General features: G+C 49.3%; 1 protein-coding gene across 1 annotated transcript; it reads left to right on the plus strand.

The window, feature by feature from the left end:
- Positions 1 to 74: 74 nt before the first annotated feature.
- On the plus strand, positions 75 to 16020 carry LOC135233691 (protein HIRA). The gene is made up of 25 exons (XM_064297492.1): positions 75 to 386; positions 1353 to 1415; positions 1619 to 1729; positions 1852 to 1942; positions 2251 to 2345; positions 3234 to 3329; positions 3627 to 3787; positions 4625 to 4792; positions 4900 to 5013; positions 5665 to 5735; positions 5875 to 5980; positions 6434 to 6657; positions 6857 to 6871; positions 7869 to 8045; positions 8630 to 8803; positions 8932 to 9142; positions 9635 to 9733; positions 10613 to 10761; positions 11007 to 11168; positions 11950 to 12008; positions 12104 to 12209; positions 13155 to 13277; positions 14165 to 14328; positions 14900 to 14988; positions 15328 to 16020. Exons 1-25 carry the CDS (start codon positions 350 to 352, stop codon positions 15442 to 15444), a joined length of 2982 nt encoding a protein of 993 aa, XP_064153562.1. The 5' UTR covers positions 75 to 349; the 3' UTR covers positions 15445 to 16020.
- The last annotated feature ends 6866 nt before the right edge of the window (positions 16021 to 22886 follow it).

A 22886-nucleotide genomic window follows, 5' to 3' on the forward strand; every position in this document is an offset into this window, starting at 1 on the left:
CACAACTCTAGGGAACTTCAGCAGACGTTACACAAAAACCTGTGAAGGGGAGATCACGGACCTGACCTTTCGCAGGGCATGTGTTTCCAGGGGAACACAGTGAAAGGTCGGATACTTCCTGTGTTGCTGCTGCTGCGGCTGCTGCCAGGAGCTGAGGGATGCGAAAGAGGGAGAGCGAAATGGAGTTTCACTAAAGACAGAAGTAACGGACGGCTTTTCCTACAAACTAAACACAAATTCAAGAGTGGGTATCGTGTGTGGACAGCCACAGAGCAACACAGAAGGGAAGGGGGGAATATCGCAGCCGGCTCCAAAGATATTATTTTATTTTCAGGGCTACGCGCTGGAAATGAAGCTATTGAAACCAAGTTGGGTCAGTCACAATGGTAAGTGCTGGAATCTTAGACCCAAGTTGCGCTTTTGTTGTTTTGGTAGCCAGCGTACAGGCTAGCTAGAGTAGAGAGCACTTTAAGATTATGAGTGCTGGACACCTGTTTAGAATGCACGCCTACTTAAAAGCGCATTTGCATTAGTATATTTAACAGAAACGACCATATTCGTCAGTAATTTTGTTTAAAACATATAATATCGTATTTTGTGTCCACGTTTGTTTGTAGCTAGCTAGTCAGCTAACAAATGTCACACAAGGTCCGCTAACCGTCCACGGGCAAACGATCCATTTTGAAGTTGCATTAACAAGCCGAATGAGCTCGTATCGTATACTATGATCCGAACTTGTTTTCACGTCAGTAAACTACAGTGTTACAAACATTTTTTTAGAGAAAGCAGTTCGCCTAAAAAAGCGCGATGGTTGCTGTTTGTTGCTCATTTTAACCAACTCTGGGGATTTGATGTCAACAAACTGTAACCAAGTGATGAGAGAAGTGGAAGACCAGGCACATTCGATTCTCTCGCAAACTGGCTTAAAATGCAACATTACCGAGAAGCAAATTCAAAATGGTGGGAATCATTGTTCCCAGTTTGTCAAAATCAACACGAGTTTCAAAGCTAAACTGGAAAACAGTTTCTAACTTTATGGCTATGGTGTTGCTTGTCATATGTTTGTCGTGTTTAGTATTTTAATGAACACACAACACTGACTGCCACTGTTGTATATCTATACAAATAGGTTCCTATACTCATGAAAACACAATTTTGAAGAGGATTTAAGAATAAGATTTGAAATTACATTAAAAAACACCTTTTTGCTAGTTTTGGTTTTATCATGATCAGAGAGTTTTTTGTCATAATTTGTTTCTCTGGATAGTTTGCTAGGTTGATCACTTAAAAATCCTAATTTTTAAAAAATCTAACTGGTGAAGCCCGTAAACCTATTTCTGTGTTTCTTTCAGGAAAGCCTATATTTTCTGTGGACATCCATCCAGAAGGAACCAAGTTTGCTACTGGCGGGCAGGGTAAGGGGCATTGCACGGGCACACGCAGAGTTCCTGTGTGCTTATTTCCTAGGATTAGAAACCTGAGCATCGTCAAAAAGATGCTGGAAAATAAATATGAAAACATTTTAGGTGGCCATCATTTTTGAAGAATGAGAAATACTCAGAAGTTTAAACTTTTAAATGGTTTGGATGGATGCATATATTCATACTGTGTTTGACAGGAGAGGATTCTGGAAAGGTGGTGATATGGAACATGTCCCCAGTCCTCCGGGAGGAGGATGAAAAAAATGAGAACATTCCCAAGATGCTTTGCCAGATGGACAATCACTTAGGTATGTCCTCTCTCGTTGCAGTGTATTTCTGTTCTTTTCGATCACAAATTTAGTGTGGTGCATGGTGTGTTCATAGAAAATGTGCAAAAAATCTGATTGATTGCGATGACTGTTTTCTGCAGCCTGTGTGAACTGTGTGCGCTGGTCCAACAATGGCGTGTATCTGGCCTCTGGAGGCGACGACAAGCTGGTGATGGTGTGGAAGAGGGCAGCGTACGTGACCTTACACCTCCTCCTCTCTGCGCAGGCTCTTCATTTTTAAACAGACTGAACTTTATTCAGAGTTGCATAATTTGATCTTTGTATTGGATGTTATATTTATCCAATGTACCCTTTAAATGGGCCATTCAGTTTGCAGCATAATATCTGAGCCTCTCAAAATGCCTATAAAAAGCTGCATCTGGAATATTCACCACCATATAATTATCAAATCAAATTTTTATCATTGATGCATTTTATTTTTGTAACATTTATGAGTGTAGCATTTTGACATGTATCTGTTGTGTTTTAAACTTCCACAGGTATATTGGACCCAGCACGGTGTTCGGGTCGAGCAGCAAACTGGCGAATGTGGAGCAGTGGCGGTGTGTGACTATCTTGAGGAACCATACAGGGGGTGAGCTTGTGACATCACAGGGAATGGGCTCCTTAATCTGTGTGTTAGCCCTGTTTCAGGGCTCTGCTCTCTGAACACACATGTGCTCCTAAGCTGAAAAACTGAGGAGCACACGAATGCATTCCAGTTAGTAGAAGTGCTCCTAAATTTCTTTTCCTCTTAGGACTAAGGGATGTGAACAACACACATTTCTGACTGTTGACTAGTTGCAGTCTGGCTGGGTTGTTCAGCGCAGTCTGGCTGGATTGTTCAGCACGATCTGGCTGGGTTGTTCAGCGCAGTCTGGCTGGGTTGTTCAGCGCAGTCTGGCTGGGTTGTTCAGCACAGTCTGGCTGGCTCGTTTAGAACAGTGAGTGAGAATTAGTGAGCTGAGCTGCACAGCCTTATGAAACAGTAGCACCTCTCTGGGTGAAAACCCATTTAATGGTTATTGCTTAGGCACAGTGTTAGCGGTGTGTGTTTTCACATGTGATGCGTGTGTGTGTGTGTGTGTTTTCAGACGTGATGGACGTGTGTGTGTGTGTGTGTGTTTTCAGACGTGGTGGACGTATGTGTGTGTTTTCAGATGTGATGGATGTGTTTGTGTGTGTGTGTGTGTTTTCAGACGTAATGGACGTGTGTGTTTTCAGACGTAATGGACGTGTGTGTTTTGAGACGTAGTGGACGTGTGTGTGTGTGTGTGTTTGTGTGTGTGTGTGTGTGTGTGTTTTCTGACGTAATGGACGTGTGTGTGTGTGTGTTTTCAGATGTGATGGACGTGGTGTGTGTGTGTGTGTGTTTTGTGTGTGTGTGTGTGTGTGTGTGTGTGTGTGTGTGTGTGTGTGTGTGTGTGTGTGTGTGTGTGTGTGTGTGTGTTTTCAGACATAATGGACGTGTGTGTGTTTTCAGATGTGATGGACGTGGCGTGGTCCCCTCATGATGTGTGGCTGGCGTCCTGCAGCGTGGACAACACCATCGTCATCTGGAACGCCCGCAAGTTCCCCGGTGAGTAGCCCGTCCTGCTCTGTGCGATCGGAGGCCGGCGCTGGCCCAGGTAACCATGGCGTTCTAATTAGAGAAAGTGCAGCGTCAGCATGTCCGCGCCGATCTGCTGTAAATAAGGATGCGTGCTGCAGGCAGTCTGCACCGCTCTGAGGCTGCAGTGGAACAGGCTCTGAGGCTATAGTGGAACAGGCTCTGAGGCTGCAGTGGAACAGGCTCTGAGGCTGCAGTGGAGCAGGTTTCTCTGCAGAATCTTGGCTTATTAACCGGAAAGGAAGCTGCTTTTCCCTCCCACCCCAGAGATGGTGACCGCGCTGAAGGGCCACACCGGCCTGGTGAAGGGGCTCACCTGGGACCCCGTGGGCAAGTACATCGCCTCCCAGGCTGACGACCACAGCCTGAAGGTGTGGAGGACCATGGACTGGCAGCTGGAAACCAACATAACCAAGCCTTTCAATGAGGTGAGGCTGGGCGTGGCACGAGCATGCTATAGCCTGCGTGCTGGTATAGTGCTATAGCCTGCGTGCTGGTACAGCCTGCGTGCTGGTACAGTGTGCTATACCCTGCGTGCTGGTACAGTGCTATAGCCTGCGTGCTGGTACAGTGCTATAGCCTGTGTGCTGGTACAGCCTGCGTGCTGGTACAGTGCTGTAGCCTGCGTGCTGGTACAGTGCTATAGCCTGCATGCTGGTACAGCCTGCGTGCTGGTACAGTGTGCTATACCCTGCATGCTGGTACAGTGCTATAGCCTGCGTGCTGGTACAATGTGCTATAGCCTGCGTGCTGGTACAGTGCTATAGCCTGCGTGCTGGTACAGCATGCTATAGCCTGCGTGCTGGTACAGCATGCTATAGCCTGGGTGCTGGTACAGTGTTATAGCCTGCGTGCTGGTACAGCCTGCGTGCTGGTACAGCCTGCGTGCTGGTACAGCGTGCTATAGCCTGCGTGCTTGTACAGTGCTATAGCCTGCGTGCTGGTACAGTGCTATAGCCTGCGTGCTGCTACAGCCTGCGTGCTGGTACAGTGTTATAGCCTGCGTGCTGGTACAGTGTGCTATAGCCTGCATGCTGGTACAGTGTTATAGCCTGCGTGCTGGTACAGTGCTATAGCCTGCGAGCAAACGATTGTTGCAACTGCTAGCCCCAGTAAGCGCCCATAAGTCACATGACTGGATGCTTATCCTTCATAGATGGCTGCCCATCTATGCAGGCATGTATAATCTATCACATGTATGTTTGACATCTGAGTGCTGCGTGTGTGTCTGTGTGTGTCTATGTTTGTGTGTGTGTGTGTGTCAGTGCGGAGGGACCACTCATGTCCTGAGGCTCAGCTGGTCTCCAGACGGTCAGTATCTAGTCTCCGCCCACGCCATGAACAACTCGGGCCCCACGGCGCAGATCATCGAGCGGGATGGCTGGAAGACCAACATGGACTTTGTGGGCCACCGCAAGGCTGTGACTGTGGTGGTGAGTGATCAGCCAATCAGAGGCCAAGGCTCTGCTCAGCTGCTATTTTCCTCTTTTTTGTGGAGAAGTCTTTAGCCTTTCTAAACGCTAACGCCCTTTCTGTGCAGAAATTCAACCCCAAAATCTTTAAAAAGAAGCAGAAGAACGGGAGCTCTCCCAAACCCAGCTGCCCGTACTGCTGCTGTGCTGTGGGCAGCAAAGACCGCTCCGTCTCCGTCTGGGTAAGAGGAATACCGCCAGGAACGCTGCCAGTCTCCACAGGGAATCCTAGAGCAGGATGTACCAGCACAGAGAATCCTAGAGCAGGATGTACCAGCACAGAGAATCCTAGAGCAGGATGTACCAGCACAGAGAATCCTAGAGTAGGATGTACCAGCTCAGAGAATCCTAGAGCAGGATGTACCAGCTCAGAGAATCCTAGAGCAGGGTGTACCAGCTCAGAGAATCCTAGAGCAGGAGTACAGCTCAGGATTATGAGTCAGGATGTACAGCACAGAAATCCTAGAGCAGGATGTAGCCAGCACAGAGATGAGCCTGCAGTCAGTCAGGATGTACCAGCACAGAGAATCCTAGAGTAGGATGTACCAGCTCAGAGAATCCTAGAGCAGGATGTACCAGCTCAGAGAATCCTAGAGCAGGGTGTACCAGCTCAGAGAATCCTAGAGCAGGAGAGTAGCAGCAGGGTATATTGGGTATTATCGAGTCAGTTAAGTATTTATGTTATAAAAAAACATGTGGCACCATGTAAAGCTTTTCCTTGTTTGAGACCACGTGGGTTTGCTCTGGTCTCCAGCAGCCATGAGCCTCTGGCATGTCAGTCAGAATGAATAATGAATGACTGCTAATTCTACTCCTGGTTTTATTTATTTCAGCTCACATCCCTGAAGCGCCCCCTAGTGGTGATCCATGACCTGTTTGATAAGTCTATCATGGATATCACATGGTAAGCCTCTCATTCTCAGCCTGCTGCTGTTTGTGTGCTGGTGCCAGGCTTACTCCCTGTGTGTCAGTGCACTGTTGTGTGTGTGCCTGTGCACAGGATCGGATACTCATGTACAGGTGTGTGTTTCCCCTCCCTCCAGGACTCTGAATGGCCTGGGCATCCTGGTGTGCTCCATGGATGGCACAGTGGCGTTCCTCGATTTCTCTCAGGACGAGCTGGGGGACCCCCTAAATGAAGACGAGAAGGTACCGGAGTGTAGCGCTGCTGTCGTGTGGGAAAGATGTTCCCCAGGTTGTATAAAGCAGCATCCCTGCTCAGGTGGGATTCTGAGGGGCTGTCTTAAGGTGCAGACCCCTTGAAGAATGTTTTGTCTTCATGTTGTTTGTCCGCCGTGTGTACAGGCTTTCATTTGATGTGAGATGTGAGGTCATGTCAACTTGACAACTGTTACCAAGGTGTGCATCCTGAGATACAGTCCTCTGTGCCAAGTGTTTACAGTTTACCAGCATGTAATTACACAGAAAACCTGAGAACTGCTTGATGTGTGTCTTCCGCATGATGTTCACTCATTTGAGTCTTCAGGGATTTATTGGGTCCTTACAGGGTCTCACTGAGGACCTGAACCTTGAACATTGTGTTTCCAGAATCTTCTCCTCTCTCCTTCTCCAGTGTAAGGAAGTTCTTTGTTTTCCTGTCAGAACTCCATTCACCAGAACATCTATGGGAAGAGCCTGGCCATCACCACCGAGCCCCAGCTGTCCACCACCATCATCGAGAACCCCGAGATGCTGAAGTACCAGCAGGACAAGGAGCCGGCCGCCCGGCGCAGTGCCCCCGGCCTGGAGGCGCAAGCAACCAAGCTCACCAGCGTGGTCAACGGGGAGTCCCTGGAGGACATCCGTAAGGTAGGGCTGTGCCACCCCTAAACCCTAAACCCCTAACCCCTAAATCTCTAAACCCCTAACCCCTAAATGCTAAGCCCTAAACCCCTAAAACCTATCCCCTAACCTCTATACCCTTTAATCCCAACCTCTAAATCCCCAATTTGTTGTATTTGTACATTTTGGGGGCTTGTTAGCTGGATTTTAAGTTGACTGTTTAAATTTGCTGGATTGTTGTAGACTGCTGATTAACGGGTTGAGACGAGGCGCGGACGGAGAGACGGATACACAGCTTGCATGCTCAGCGGATACGGGTAAACACCCATTCTGCACCCCTCATTGCCACCTGGACCTACCCACTCTGACTAACCTCCACCCTCTCTCTCTGCACCCCATCACTCTGCACCCTGATGCACCTCTACACCCCAACTCTCTGCACTCCAACTCTCTGCACCCCACTCTCTGCACCCTGATCACCTCTGCACCACTCTCACCCTGATGCACCTCTGCCCCATCTCTCTGCACCCCATCACTCTGCACCCTGATGCACCTCTGCACCCCATCACTCTGCACCCTGATGCACCTCTACACCCCATCACTCTGCACCCTGATGCACCTCTACACCCCAACTCTCTGCACTCCAACTCTCTGCACCCTCTCTCTCTGCACCCCATCTCTCTGCACCCTGATGCACCTCTGCATCCCATCTCTCTGCACTCCAACTCTCTGCACCCTCTCTCTCTGCACCCCAACTCTCTGCACCCCATCTCTCTGCACTCCAACTCTCTGCACCCCAACTCTCTGCACCCCAACTCTTCACCCTGATGCACCTCTGCACCCCAACTCTCTGCACCCCATCTCTCTGCACCCTGATGCACCTCTGCACCCCATCTCTCTGCACCCTGATGCACCTCTACACCCCATCTCTCTGCACTCTGATGCACCTCTGCACCCCATCTCTCTGCACTCCAACTCTCTGCACCCTCTCTCTCTGCACCCCAACTCTTCACCCTGATGCACCTCTGCACCCCAACTCTCTGCACCCTGATGCACCTCTGCACCCCAACTCTCTGCACCCTCTCTCTCTGCACCCTGATGCACCAATGTTTTCTCTCTCTGTAGTGTAGTTTGTAACTATTATTAGCATTGTTTTGTAATTGTTTCACTGTATTTCATGACTGTTATTAGTGTGTGCCGTGTGTAGCTTCAGTTTAGTTACTGATGCAGTTGTGTGTTGTCTTTTTTCCTGCAGGGATTTTTCGCCTGCCCTGTTCAACAGCGTTCCCATCCTTCCCGGCTCCTCCATGTCGTCCCAGCTGACCCCCCAGCTCTCCTCTGACTCCAGCACGGCCAACTCGCTGGGCCTGCGCCCCGCCCAGGACCCCCCCTCTGCCCCCCCCGGAAAGCCCCCAGAGGAGCCCAAAGATGGGTCAGTAACTCAGGGCCATTGAGCAGAATGCTGGGGGGGTGGGGGTCACAGAACTACAACAGTTTAGGAAATTTAAATGTACTGTGCACTAGCATTCATTAGCGCTAGCACTCATTAGCATTACCGCTCATTAACATTAACGCACATTAGCGTTAGCGCTCATTAACATTAACGCACATTAGCGTTAGTGCTCATTAGCGTTAGCGCTCATTAACATTAACGCACATTAGCGTTAGCGATCATTAACATTAACGCACATTAGCGTTAGTGCTCATTAGCGTTAGCGCTCATTAACATTAACGCACATTAGCGTTAGTGCTCATTAGCGTTAGCGCTCATTAACATTAACGCACATTAGCGTTAGCGCTCATTAACATTAACGCACATTAGCATTATCATTTCCTTTGGCTGCATCCTCCCTGTCATCCAACTGGGAAAGGCTGCTCTTTGGGAGCTAAATGGGAGCCAGGTAGCATGAGCAGTTCGGGGGTAAATCAGGAGAACCCTGTGTGTGTGTGTGTGGGGCGGGGGGTGGGGGGTTAAATTGGGTGGGGGAATTCTGAAACGGTCTCTCTCTCCAGCAGTGTTAGTGCCTCTGCTCCAGCAGTGAACTCCACCGCCATGAAGACTAGCCTTCTGTTAACCTCTGCAGCCAAGATGGAGCCGATGAAAGCGCTGGATTCCCGATTTACTGAGAGGTCAAAGGCCACACCGGGGGTGACAATCTCCTCTGCCGTTAGTGTAGGCTCGCTGGACAGGTAAGGGGGCAGGACTCATATCCTAACCAACATCTATAAATGTGCTATTAATGTAAGGAAACCCTGTTTATTCCTTTTTTGATTATTATATTTGCACAGAGTATTACATTTGAGGTATTATTTAGCAGAGTGAAAGACGTCAGCACTTTAAAGGATTCCAAATCCAAGGACGACACCAGCAGCGACAGCGAGGACAAAATTGCTGCCGTCAAATCACTGAGCTTCAACAAGCGAAAGGCGGAGCTGGACAGCCCAGAGGTGGTGGAGAAGAAGAAGAAGGGCCGGCCCAGGAAAGACTCTAAAATGGGCGTACCGGTGACCCAGCAGGCCCTGCTGCAGGTGAGCTGAGTGCCGCTCCCTGCCCGACTGCCGGTGCTGAGCACTTAAACTCAATCTGAGCATTTAAACTCAATCTGAGCATTTAAACTCAATCTGAGAATTTAAACTCAATCTGAGCACTTAAACTCAATCTGAGCATTTAAACTCAATCTGAGCACTTAAACTCAATCTGAGCATTTAAACTCAATCTGAGCATTTAAACTCAATCTGAGCATTTAAACTCAATCTGAGCATTTAAACTCAATCTGAGCATTTAAACTCAATCTGAGCATTTAAACTCAATCTGAGCATTTAAACTCAATCTGAGCATTTAAACTCAATCTGAGCACTTAAACTCAATCTGAGCACTTAAACTCAATCTGAGCACTTAAACTCAATCTGAGCACTTAAACTCAATCTGAGCACTTAAACTCAATCTGAGCACTTAAACTCAATCTCTGTTGGGACTGAGTAGCGGATTCTGGGTAATTGAGGCTGCTGATGTATCCCCAGGCCCCCCCGTCCACAGAGAAGGAGTCTGTGCGTGTGGCGCCCCCTGTGGCCCTCTTTAAGCTGCCCACCCCTACGCCACAGAAGGCCTTCTCCCTGCAGGTGAGCCTGAGCCAGCCCGCTAGCCTGCTGCTCTGCGTCTGTCTGTCTGTCTGTCTGTCTGCTCTGCATCTGTCTGCTCTGCATCTGTCTGTCTGTCTGTCTGTCTGTCTGTCTGTCTGTCTGCCTGCCTGCCTGCCTGCCTGCCTGTCTGTCTGTCTGTCTGCCTGTCTGCTCTGCGTCTGTCTGTCTGTCTGTCTGCCTGCCTGTCTGTCTGTCTGTCTGTCTGCATCTGCTCTGTCTGTCTGTCTGTCTGTCTGTCTGTCTGTCTGTCTGTCTGTCTGTCTGTCTGTCTGTCTGTCTGTCTGTCTGTCTGTCTCTGTCTGTCTGTCTGTCTGTCTGCCTGTCTGTCTGCCTGCCTGTCTGTCTGCCTGCCTGCCTGCCTGCCTGTCTGTCTGTCCTGCTCTGCTCTGCTCTGCTCTGCATCTGCTCTGTCTGTCTGTCTGTCTCCTGTGAGTTTGCTGTGTCTGGCTGTCTGTCTGTCTGCTCTCTCTGTCTGTCTACATATGACACAACCAGCTGTGCATGAAGCACATGCTCGGCTGTGCTGCCCTTATGAACGTGTGTCAGTTTGTTCATGTGCACACCTGCACACCCCTTAGCCAACAAGCCATGCCCATAAGGGAAGTCGTGACACATCTGTTTCAAATGATCCCACCGTTTCAGTTCCACAAATGATCACAAAACTAAACTGTTTGCCATCTTTGTCGAGCCACAGCTTCTCTTTCCTCTGTCTTACCTGTACGACAAATACTGCTAACAGCTTTGTAGAGATCACTCACCTGTGTGTGTGTGTGTGTGTGTGTGTGTGTGTGTGTGTGTGTGTGTGTGTGTGTGTGTGTGTGTGTGTGTGTGTGTGTGTGTGTGTGTGTGTGCGCGCAGATCAGCGTTGAGCCCTCGCTGTACATCGAGGTGGAGAACGAGGTGTCGACGGTGGGCGGGGTTCGGTTCAGCCGGCTGCGCTGCACGCGGGAGGGGCGGGACTGGGACACGCTGCTGGCCAGCCGCATCCTGACTGCAGCAGGGAGCAGGTGAGTACCGCCTGAGACTCCGCCCCGTGTGTGTGCGTGCGTGCGTATGTGCGTGCGTGCGTGCGTGCAGTGATGTCATGGCGGTGGCGTGTGTTCTGTGTGCAGTGATGTCATGGCGGTGGCGTGTGTTCTGTGTGCAGTGATGTCATCGCAGTGGCGTGTGTTCTGTGTGCAGTGATGTCATGGCGGTGGCGTGTGTTCTGTGTGCAGTGATGTCATGGCGGTGGCGTGTGTTCTGTGTGCAGTGATGTCATCGCAGTGGCTTGTGAGGACCGCATGCTGTCGGTGTTCTCTGCCTGTGGGCGGCGGCTCCTCCCAGCGATCCTGCTGCCGGCGCCCATGTCTGCGCTCCACTGCTCCGCCTCCTTCGTCATGGCGCTGACCGCCTGCGCCACGCTGTCCGTCTGGTAAGACCACACCCCCACCCTGACTCCTCCCCCTGCCTCCCCACTGACCGCAACCACAGACCTCCCAGCTGCTCACTAACACTGCTCACACGAACACTACTCACGCTAACACTACTCACGCAACTGCTCACACTAACACTACTCACGCTAACACTACTCACGCAACTGCTCACACTAACACTGCTCACACTAACACTACTCACACTAACTCTACTCATACATCTACTCACGCTAACACTGCTCACACTAACACTACTCATACATCTGCTCACACTAACACTACTCACACCAACACTTCTCACACTAACACTTCTCACAGTAACACTACTCACAGTAACACTACTCACACTAACTCTACTCATACATCTACTCACGCTAACACTACTCACGCTAACACTACTCACGCAACTGCTCACACTAACACTACTCACGCTAACACTACTCACGCAACTGCTCACACTAACACTGCTCACACTAACACTACTCACACTAACTCTACTCATACATCTACTCACGCTAACACTGCTCACACTAACACTACTCATACATCTGCTCACACTAACACTACTCACACCAACACTTCTCACACTAACACTTCTCACAGTAACACTACTCACAGTAACACTACTCACACTAACACTACTCACAGTAACACTACTCATATATCTGTGGATACTTCCTGTGGATACTACATTTAACTTCGTTCTCAGTCACATTTAGCTCAGCAATTTTTTCTGTTCAGTTGTCCGGTTCGAATATATGTTTGTTTATTTTCTTACAGGGACGTACAGAAGCAGAGTGTTCTTGTGAAAAATGAGTCCCTACAGACCATCCTATCAGGTTAGTAGATCTCTGGGGTCATGGGGTCATTGTGGGGTCACAGGGTCGTGGAGAGGCAGCTCATTGAACGGGCCGTATGATGTGTTTGTGCACAGGCACGGACAGCACAGTTTCCCAGTCCCTGCTCACCCCACAGGGCGTGCCTGTGATCAGCCTGTCTAACGGGAAGTCCTACTGCTTCAGCTCCTCCCTGGAGACCTGGTGAGCTCTGCCTCCTGTCCTTATGGCTACAGAGCCCAGCCCACACAGCAACCAATACCACCCTAATCCACCCACACATCACCCCCAGACACAGCACCAATACCACCCTAATCCACCCACACATCACCCCCAGCAACAGCACCAATACCACCCTAATCCACCCACACATCACCCCCAGCAACAGCACCAGTACCACCCTAATCCACCCACACATCACCCCCAGAAACAGCACCAATACCACCCTAATCCACCCACACATCACCCCCAGCAACAGCACCAATACCACCCTAATCCACCCACACATCACCCCCAGCAACAGCACCAATACCACCCTAATCCACCCACACATCACCCCCAGCAACAGCACCAATACCACCCTAATCCACCCACACATCACCCCCAGCAACAGCACCAGTACCACCCTAATCCACCCACACATCACCCCCAGCAACAGCACCAATATCACCCTAATCCACCCACACATCACCCCCAGCAACAGCACCAATACCACCCTAATCCACCCACACATCACCCCCAGCAACAGCACCAATACCACCCTAATCCACCCACACATCACCCCAGCAACAGCACCAATACCACCCTAATCCACCCACACATCACCCCCAGCAACAGCACCAATACCACCCTAATCCACCCACACATCACCCCCAGCAACAGCACCAATACCACCCTAATCCACCCACACATCACCCCCAGCAACAGCACCAATACCACCCTAATCCACCCACACATCACCCCCAGCAACAGCACCAATACCACCCTAATCCACCCACACATCACCCCCAGCAACAGCTCCAATACCACTAATCTACTCTCTGTGAAATCATCCTCAGCGAGCATCTTGGGTACTGGGCACAGGGGTCAGGGGTCAGATGAAGAGTGGGATGCTGTGAATGATTGGTGGGTTGTTGCTCCACCCCTCAGGGCCCTGATAGCAGATAAGCAGGACCTGCTGGTGCAGTGCGCGGACTACAGAACCTGCCTGCCCTCTCAGGACGCCATGGTTACCACCGGACCTCTCGCCCTCATGCAGGGCCGCACTCTGAAGTAAGAACACACACACACACACACACACACCCTTACTCTCACACACACACACACATGCACACACACACACACACCCTTACTCTCACGCACACACACACACACCCCCTTACTCTCTCACACACACACACACACACACACCCTTACTCACACACACACACACACACCCTTAAGTAGGCAGTATACTTTGTACGAAGTACATTACATTACGGGCATTTGGCAGACGCTCTTATCCAGAGCGACGTACAACAAAGTGTATAACCATAACCAGGAACAAGTATGTCGAAAACCCTAGAGAGAAGTACCGGTCCAAGTACAGGGAACAACCGCATAGTTCAACTTGAACCCTGAAGGATAAACTGATTAACACTAACACAAACGAGAACAGCAACAACGCAGTCTATGCAAAAATACAAGCAGTAAAGACGAGTGCATTAACTAAGTCACCTACGAAACAGCTACCAAGTTACAACCCTAAGCTTACAGTCAATTTAGAGATTACAGGGAGGTAGGGAGGGATGGGGAGAGGTGCAGCCTGAAGAGGTAAACTTTAAAATGTAGAAAATTTTCTTCCGGGGGAGCATGCCTCCGGACCCCCCCAGAGGGTCCGAGGTCCACCCACCATAGTCTCACAAAATCCTGTGGGAAACACTGATGTGTGTGCATGTGTGTGTGCGTGTATGTGTGCGCGTGTGGGTGTGTGTGCGCGTGTGGGTGCGTGTGCATGTGCGCGTGTGCGTGCGTGTGCGTGTGGGTGTGTGTGCATGTGCGCGTGTGGGTGCGTGTGCATGTGCGCGTGTGCGTGCGTGTGCGTGTGCGCGTGTGGGTGTGTGTGCATGTGCGCGTGTGCGTGCGTGTGCGTGTGCGTTTGCGTGCGTGTGTGTCTCCAGTGCAGGCCGTCTTGCCTCCAGACTGAGCTCGGTGCCGCTCCACCTGCAGCAGGGCGTGACTCTGGCGTACCTGGAGAGCCAGCTGGCGTCTGCGCTCGCCCTGCGCTCCAGCGAGGAGTACCGCCATTGGCTGCTCATCTACGCCCGCTTCCTGGTCAACGAAGGTGAGCCCTGCTGCTGCCTCGCTGCTGCCCACCCCTGGCACTGCTGTGGGGGGCACTCAATCTCATGGGGGTACACCCAGGTTACTTCCATACATTTATAGACCTATGCTTATTTGGTCTTATAAGAAACCCCTCAAACCAAAAGCACACTTATCTCTGATCCTTTTTAAGAGAAAAAAAAAGTTTGAGAGCATGACTCAATGACATTGATTTACCGTGTCTACATCACTCCAGGTCATAGAGAAATGGTTGTAAAGTGTAATTTCGGTTCCAGGGTTTTCTCAAGACTGAATAAGCATTCCAAATGGTCCAAAAGTGTGTCCAGTTGACCTGGACCTACGCATGATTCTGTGTGAGCCCCACGCCACTGCTTGCTCCTGGTGGAACAGCTGTGTCGGGACCCTGTGTGACTGACAGCTGTGTGATTGACGGCTCTGTGTGATTGACAGCTGTGTAATTGACGGTTGTGTGATTGACAGCTCTGTATGATTGACAGCTGTGTGATTGACAGGTCTGTGTGACTGACGGCTCTGTGTGATTGACGGCTCAGTGATTGATGGCTGTGTTTCAGGTCCTGAGCACAGGCTGAGGGAGCTGTGTAAGGACTTGCTGGGCCCGGTGCACAGGTCCACCAGCAGCGCATGGGACGCCTCTATTCTGGTGAGTCGGCTCCGTTTGATTGTTACCCAGCATGCAGCGGGCCCTGCCCCTCTGCGCCGATCCAGGCCTATCCATTATCCTCTGGGCCTGCTGCAGTGAGCGTAATCTGATTGGCTGGTCGTCAGCCCTGCTAGGACATGGAGCACAGAGATGACGGTTCTGTCTGTGGTTTTGTACTTATTTACAAGATGCTTTATAAATTCATTATTTACTGTGTCTGTTTAATAAAGTGACTTGTGTACTTCCTGGCCTGTGCTGTGCAGGACTGTGCAGTCTGGCTCTAACTGTGTCTGCTCTGCGCAGACGCAGTCTGGCTCTAACTGTGTCTGCTCTGCGCAGGGCCTGCGGAAGAGGGAGCTGCTGCTGGAGGTGCTCCCGGTCATCGGGCAGAACCTGCGCTTCCAGAGGCTGTTCACGGAGTACCAGGACCAGCTGGAGCTTCTGCGCAATAAATAGCACTTCTGCACCCTGACTCCACCCACTAGCCCTGATACAGGCCCACTGAGGCTTTGCCCCCTGGACCAGGGGCATGTGCCCTGCCTCAGAAAATGGGCCCCCCCCAGCGGGGCCTTCTCTCCAAGGGTAGCACTGTACTGGGGCAGCATGGGGGGGGTCATAACGGTGATAACAGTGATAGTAGTTGAGATGATGATGCTAATAATGAAAATAAGAATTAATGATGATGATGAGGAAAGACAGGAGGGACAGCGCTATTGGCTGTGGACAGTGTCCGGGGCAGAAGGGGTGCCTGAGGAGCCACGCCCCCAGCAGGATCTCCCCCGGCAACACGCTGGCGGCCGATTGGCTCAAACACTAATGCAGCCCCGCCTCCGCTGGCCTCGCCCAGAAGGCGCTCCGCCTCAGGCCTGGTCAGAGTGCCTGAACTGTCCCGCGGTTCTCTCCCTCATCCGTTTGTACAGCCTCTTTCTGTTAGTCATTTTTAAATGTTTGTACAAGGCATTTTCTTTTCCATTTTCTATAAAAAAACAAAACCACAGCAAGCAAAAACTGAAATAAATGAACAAGCTTTGACATGCTTTGAAAAATGCTTTGAAACAAGCTTTCGCATGATCTTGCCTGACTCCACACCACTGTGATGCACTGAACTCTGATGGTAAAACACAAACCTCCAGTTCTAACTATGAACTACAAGTTACATAGACATGTAGTTGTTCACAAAATACATCTGGGTATATTTTTTATATCCTAGTTTTGTACATTTTATAAATGTTTATTAAATTTCCATGTTTACTATTTTTTTTTTGTTCTACCCTTGACCAGGGTTCTTGGTTCTTGGTCAAGTCTGAATTGCTTCAGTTAAATAACCGGCCATTTACAGTTTTGTCACTTTGAATACGTTTTTAGCCAATGCGATTTACAGAAGTGCATTTTACAGAAGCGAACGCCACTCGAGCTGGAGAACATCTCACTTTCTGGGCCGGACTCCAGACCTGTGAGATGAAAAGACAGGTTCGTTTTTTATTTATTTTTTAAATGGATGCGTGGGGTAGTGGGAAAAGGTGAGCGTTTAGACGTCAGTGCAGACAGCCAGTGAATGTGCCCTCCAGACTGATTGGGGAAGGTCCTCCATCAGGGGACGAATGTAGAGGAGAGCAAGTGCTGGGGGACGGTCAGTAGGTGAGGGGGGGCTGGGTGGAGGGCCAGCAGGCAAGGGGTGGCTCGGTGGGGCGCCGGCAGGCGAGGGCAGGCTGGGTGGGGGGCCCTTCATTACATTACATTACATTATAGGCATTTAGCAGACGCTCTTATCCAGAGCGACGTACAACAAGTGCATAGGTTCATGATGTAGAGGTGCAAAAGAAACACTAGAGTGAAGTAAGGATCGTAGTGCCAGAAGTGACCACAGCGATCAGGACTCCAACCCTGTAGAGTAAGCTTGTTCAGCAAGCAAGAATCCTACCAAGTACAAACTAGCACTGGAATCACACCTAATCAGACAAAAACAATCCTGCCAGATACACTAACATAATCATATTATCCTAACTAGGTACAGTGAGCTGAACTATAGGCTAGGGAGGGGTGGGGAGAGGTGCAGCCTGAAGAGATGAGTCTTCAGTCTGCGTTTGAAGGTGGTGAGATTCTCTGCTGTTCTGACCGTCACGGGGAGGTCATTCCACCAGCGAGGGGCCAGGACAGACAGCAGACTGGAGCGGGAAGTACAGACGCGAAGAGGGGGAGGTGCCAAGGTGTCCAGAGGTGGCAGAACGGAGAGGTCTGGCTGGTGTGTAGGGTCTGATGATCCTCTCAATGTACCCTGGTGCTGACGCCTTAGCTGCCTGGTATGCAAGCACCAAGGTCTTAAATTTGATGCGAGCCATAACAGGCAGCCAGTGGAGGTCAGTGAGCAGGGGGGTGACATGGGAATGTCTGGGGAGGTTGTAGACCAGACGCGCTGCAGCATTCTGGATGAGCTGCAGGGGTCTGATGGCGGATGCTGGCAGACCAGCCAGTAGTGAGTTGCAGTAGTCCAGGCGGGACAGGACCATCGCTTGAACCAGGAGCTGGGTTGCGTAGGTGGTGAGGAAGGGGCGGATTCTCCGGATGTTGTACAGGAAGAACCTGCACGTTCGACTCACCGCCGTGATGTTCTGGGAGAGGGACAGTCTGTTGTCCATCACCACTCGAAGGTTTTTTGCGGTGGGTGATGATGACACCACAGTGTCCCCTAGGGAAATAGAAAAGTCGAGAAGGTTAGAGGATGGAGCAGGGATGAAGATCACTGGTGGGTTTGTTTTGGGGAGGGATGTGAGTTGAATGTGGGCAGTCCCCAGAAGCCAGAGAGTTGGTGAACTACAGCGGGATGAAGACCAGGCAGGAGCAGCATTCTGGAGCAGTTACAGGCCTGAAGGTGCAGACCCTTGGTCAGCCAACAGGGCGGCGCAGTTGTCCAGGTGAGAGATTGCCAGGGTTTCTATATCGCGTCTGTATAGCCTGGTGGGTGGGGGTGAGGCAGCTGATCCTGCAGGGTGGGGGTGAGGCGGCTGATCCTGTAGGGTGGGGGTGAGGCGGCTGATCCTGCAGGGTGGGGGTGAGGCGGCTGATCCTGCAGGGTGGGGGTGAGGCGGCTGATCCTGCAGGGTGGGGTGATTTGGCTGATCCTGCAGGGCGGGGTGATTTGGCTGATCCTGCAGGGCGGGGGTGAGGTGGCTGATCCTGCAGGGTGGGGTAATTTGGCTGATCCTGCAGGGTGGGGGTGAGGCGGCTGATCCTGCAGGGTGGGGTGATTCGGCTGGTCCTGCTGTCCTAAGAAGCTCTGCTGGTGTCCGGGGGCACTCCTGGATTCTTTTCTATTAATGGAAGGTACGTAAAACTGAAATCCGAGTTCCCATCTGGATGAAAGTCTGCTCTGCTGAAATGAATCCTTTCAAGTTCTGAACATCAAATCTGTTTTATCACCAGCCAAGCACCCCGGTAAAATCAGGCTTTAGATTTTTCCTTTTGAAGGTAGGAAGTGTCTGCTCCAGTAACCCTTTTTCAACAGGAGGTGCTTGTAGGAGACAGGAAGTGGAATGTAATGCTGGCTGCTTATTTTCTTGTTTTCCTGCGGGGCATTTTTTTCTTTGCTGCATTTGATGCGTTTGGTCTGCGTTCTCCACATTTCACTGTCAGGTCTCATTAAGCATTCTTGTCATCGTTTTTATTGGTGGGGAAATTTATGCAGGCAACTGAGCCAAGGTGCTACTTTAAAGGCCTATGCAGGATTCTTTAGCCTTGCTGCCTGTGTTTACAGTCAAAGAAGCCTCCTCCCCTAACCCTAACCCTCCTCAGCCCCGCCCACTCACCCTTGAGTTCCCCAGTCACAGACATGCAAATTCACTGGGCGCTACTGGTAAATTTCTCCAATTAATTGCTCCAGCCCAACATTATGTTGCCCCGACGAGACCTCAAACCGAGTCTAACAGAAAACAAGCCAACTCCGTGTCACTTTTCATCCCCTTGGCAAACTTCAGCTGATTCATCCCTTGGCGAAATTCTGCTGGCTAAGATATGATGTATTTTATCGAACCCGTATGGTAATTTGTCCTTTGCATTTAACCCATCCTTGATCCTTAGGAGCAGTGGGCAGCCACAGTGTATTGCCTGGGGACCAACTCCAGTTCTTTGGCTAGTGCCTTGGTCAAGGGCAATGGCAGGAGTGTACCTTACCTTCGATGTGGGAGGAAACTGGAGTAACCCCACACAGGGGTAACAAGCAAACACCGTACTGAAAGGATCTCGGACTCGAACCCGGAACCTCCTTGTGAGGCAATAGTGCTAACCACTGTGCCAATGAGCAAGTAAATTTCACTGACAGGTGCAGGAAGAGTAAATCTCTCACACAGGTGCTGAGAGTGAGTAAATCTCACACACATACGTAAACCACTCTCAATATGAGTTCAGTCATACGTAAACCACTCTCAGTATGAGTTCTATCGTACGTAAACCACTCTCAGTATGAGTTCTATCGTACGTAAACCACTCTCAGTATGAGTTCTATCGTACGTAAACCACTCTCAGTATGAGTTCTATCGTACGTAAACCACTCTCAGTATGAGTTCTATCGTACGTAAACCACTCTCAGTATGAGCTAAATGATACATAAACTACACTATTAACAGCAGAGAAGAAATTGCCAAATAACCTGCAGGATTTAGTGAGTTGTAGGACATTATAGGAAGTGAGTACTGGAAGAACTGAGCTATGTATGAATAATGTGCAGTAGGCAGTTTAAGATCCTGATTGTGAAATCTACTGTCCTGTTGAATGTGTGTCAGGTACTGTCTTTGTATGGCCACAGGGGGGCAGCAGAGTTCTTCAGTACTCAGCATTGCCTGTTTCCACACAGAAAAGGCCTCTGAGATGAGACTGGAAAGCTCAGGCGTACCTGTCAATCAGTTCAGCGTGTGGATAGCATGTTAAGTTCAGTGTGTGGACAGCGTGTTAAGTTCAGCGTGTGGACAGCATGGCCTGCTGGGGAGAGAGGAGGTGCAGTGCCTGCTGGGGGGGGGGGCAGGAGGTGCAGTGCCTGCTGGGGGGTCAGGAGGTGCATGGCCTGCTGGGGAGAGAGGAGGTGCAGTGCCTGCTGGGGAGACCAGGCCTGCCGCAGTCAGATGAGTGTAGCAGGGATCTACAGAATTCCCAGCATGCACTGCATCAGCGCATGTGACTCAAATGCAACCGATAAAAAAGTTAGCAGAGCCACAGAGAGGTCTAATGGTTCATCTCCATCTTTATATTCTGTTCAGGCTTCATTTCAGCTGCTGCGTATCCTGGGCTCTTATCTCTTCTGCGTGATTATTACCTGCTGAAATGCCTTCGCTATCAATTTGCTTTTGCTTGTTTTCAGATGTATGCCTATTTTCAGTGACTGCCATTTTAAGATTCAATTTTGATTCCCTTCTGAATGTGTCTCTCCTTGGACTCCCCACTAACGCCAACATTTCAATTTTCTCTGCAGGTGTAAATTTTTCTCTTGGGGAAATTGGGTCCTTTAGGATGCAGACAGGAATACACAAGCTGCTGACCCCAAGACAAACCCCTGAGGTCAGAACAGGAAGCGCATCACAAGACAAACCCCTGAGGTCAGAACAGGAAGCGCATCACAAGACAAACCCCTAAGGTCAGAACAGGAAGCGCATCACAAGACTAACCCCTGAGGTCAGAACCGGAAGTGCATCACAAGACTAACCCCTGAAGTCAGAACAGGAAGCGCATCACAAGACTAACCCCTGAGGTCAGAACAGGAAGAGCATCACAAGTAATATATAACAAACAAAGAATATTTAAATCTTTAAATTAATAAATACTAAAATAAGTCTGGTACATTAATTCTTCCCTAGATAATGTACTTGTAAATGTTCATAATGGCTCGTCATAAAGCTAGTTTCTGAACCACTTTCCATGCAAAGTGAATAACTACAGACAAAAGTGAATAAAAAAGTTAAAGGTTAAATATATAAGTTTAAAGTTTACATATAACCAAGACAAAATATATAAACACAAATTCATTTAAGGTAGATGTAAACATTCTGGCGACAGGGGAGAACAGGAGGGTGGAAACCACTGGCCTGCTGGCTCCACCTCCTGCACCTCCTGAATTGCAGTTATATCTCCACACTAAGTAAATGTGTTGCTCATACATTAAATTAAATGCAAAAAAGATGCTGCCCCCCCCCCTGCCACCCCCCCCCCCCCCCAAATATGTAGGGGGTGCCAGGTCTAAAATGTCAAGACTGTGGCACCAACCTGCCATAAGTTTCCAGTATCGTATCGCCAAACAAGCATAAGATTTTTGTTCCATATTTGAGGCAAACATCACCATCAGGTATTATGGACAAATCCTGATCTTCAAGAATCAATTGAGATATTTTAGTTTCTATGGATGGTGAATTTTTGCCAGAATTTTAAAGTAGCATATATCATGCATTTCAGTACAGTTTGTTGGACATCTAGTTTCACATAATTCATGGTCTTGATATTTCTAAATGCCTTTAATGAGCAGACATAAGCCTGCTTAATTGCTATGACCTTACTGATATTTCTCAGCATTAAAATGTGGACGTGTAGAAACTTCTCAATGCTCCTCACTGCACTTTTTTTTTTTCTTTTTCTATCCTTATTTTCCAGGCGGTGCAGTTTAAATGCTGAGAGTCGCCCTCGGGGAGGTGTCCACTGACTGCTAATCAGGGGCTCAGTTACTTTCTGTATGATTCTTTCAATCTGTAACATTTCTCATTATTTACGCAATTTCCTTCAAAAAGTGACCCCTCTTTGTTCTGATATTCCTCCTTCGCACAGGTTTCTCTCTCAGAGCCTCTGCACCTGAAGCATTTGAACCTGACGGACAGACGTAGTCGGGTGTGGCAATGATCTCCAGACTTTGTTGTGTTTATGAATTACTAGTTACCTTACCTAGCAACAATTACAAATCTGTAGCATTTTGTGATTGCATTATCATTATCATTGTCAGTTTGTTTTTTTAAAGGTAGGTCAACATCATGTGAAACAAATGTTGACCTAACTTCTCCAATATTATAAATGGAAAAATATGAACGTATAATATTTCTGAACAGGTGAACTTGAGGCCTGAGGGGGTGTGGCCTTTTGTATTGATCACAGATTTACTTCTGATTGACAACCACTAAACAGTCTCACATTATTGTTTAATTGGCTAGCTGGCAGAACCTGGAGAATTGTGTGGGAAAACAACACTGATTCTGACATCTACAGGAAAACGACTGGAGCGATTCAGCTGGGCATGTAGTTACTTCCAGGAACTGAGGGGGACGTTGCGACTGCATGCTCTAAGTTCACCTTCCAGGTGGCGACAACGGCCAAAGCTGAACGGCATTAAATGTAGAAACGGGAGAGAATTTCATTTACGTCACAGTAAATTACACTGGGGTAAATGACCAAATGTAAACAAACCAAACCTGGCTGTATTTGTGCAGCTGTTTTCTGTTGTCATGGTGTAGGCTTGCAAGCTCCCGTCAGTATGAAGGGTGGTGCTTTATTGACAATGTAATATTGGTCACTTATTCCCCAGTTTTACTTTAAATCATCACTAAGAGCAAATATACACTTGCCATTGGCCAGCAAAGCATTTCATTTCTAATTTCTTTCCTGTTTCAAAATGCTTGGCGACAGCCGCTAAGAAGCTCCCGTAGAGCACGTGTGCTGGGTCCAGCTCTGCCCAGAATTCTGGGATTGATGGACACTTTGCTGAAGGCACAGATGGAACAGGAATGCAGTCTTACTAGACTCCCTGTTCACTTCCAATGCACACTCGTCCCTCAGCCAAAATAAGGTGAAGTCTCAATCAATCCTTATATTTGGTTTATATACTTCGGGTATAAACACAATTTCAGAGCAAAATACTGAATGTCTTCATTTACCCT

The sequence above is a fragment of the Anguilla rostrata genome, chromosome 10 (genome assembly GCF_018555375.3).
Source record: "Anguilla rostrata isolate EN2019 chromosome 10, ASM1855537v3, whole genome shotgun sequence".
Taxonomy (NCBI): Eukaryota; Metazoa; Chordata; class Actinopteri; order Anguilliformes; family Anguillidae; genus Anguilla; species Anguilla rostrata.

What these genes read in the sequence shown, in the direction of transcription:
- LOC135233691 (XM_064297492.1), top strand. Translation starts at nt 350, where the DNA reads ATGAAGCTATTGAAACCAAGTTGGGTCAGTCACAATG. An exon ending in ATGGTGTGGAAGAGGGCAGC is followed by an intron (nt 1,943 to 2,250) that starts GTACGTGACCTT and finishes AAACTTCCACAG; the next exon opens with GTATATTGGACCCAGCACGG. An exon ending in CCAGAGGAGCCCAAAGATGG is followed by an intron (nt 8,046 to 8,629) that starts GTCAGTAACTCA and finishes TCTCTCCAGCAG; the next exon opens with TGTTAGTGCCTCTGCTCCAG.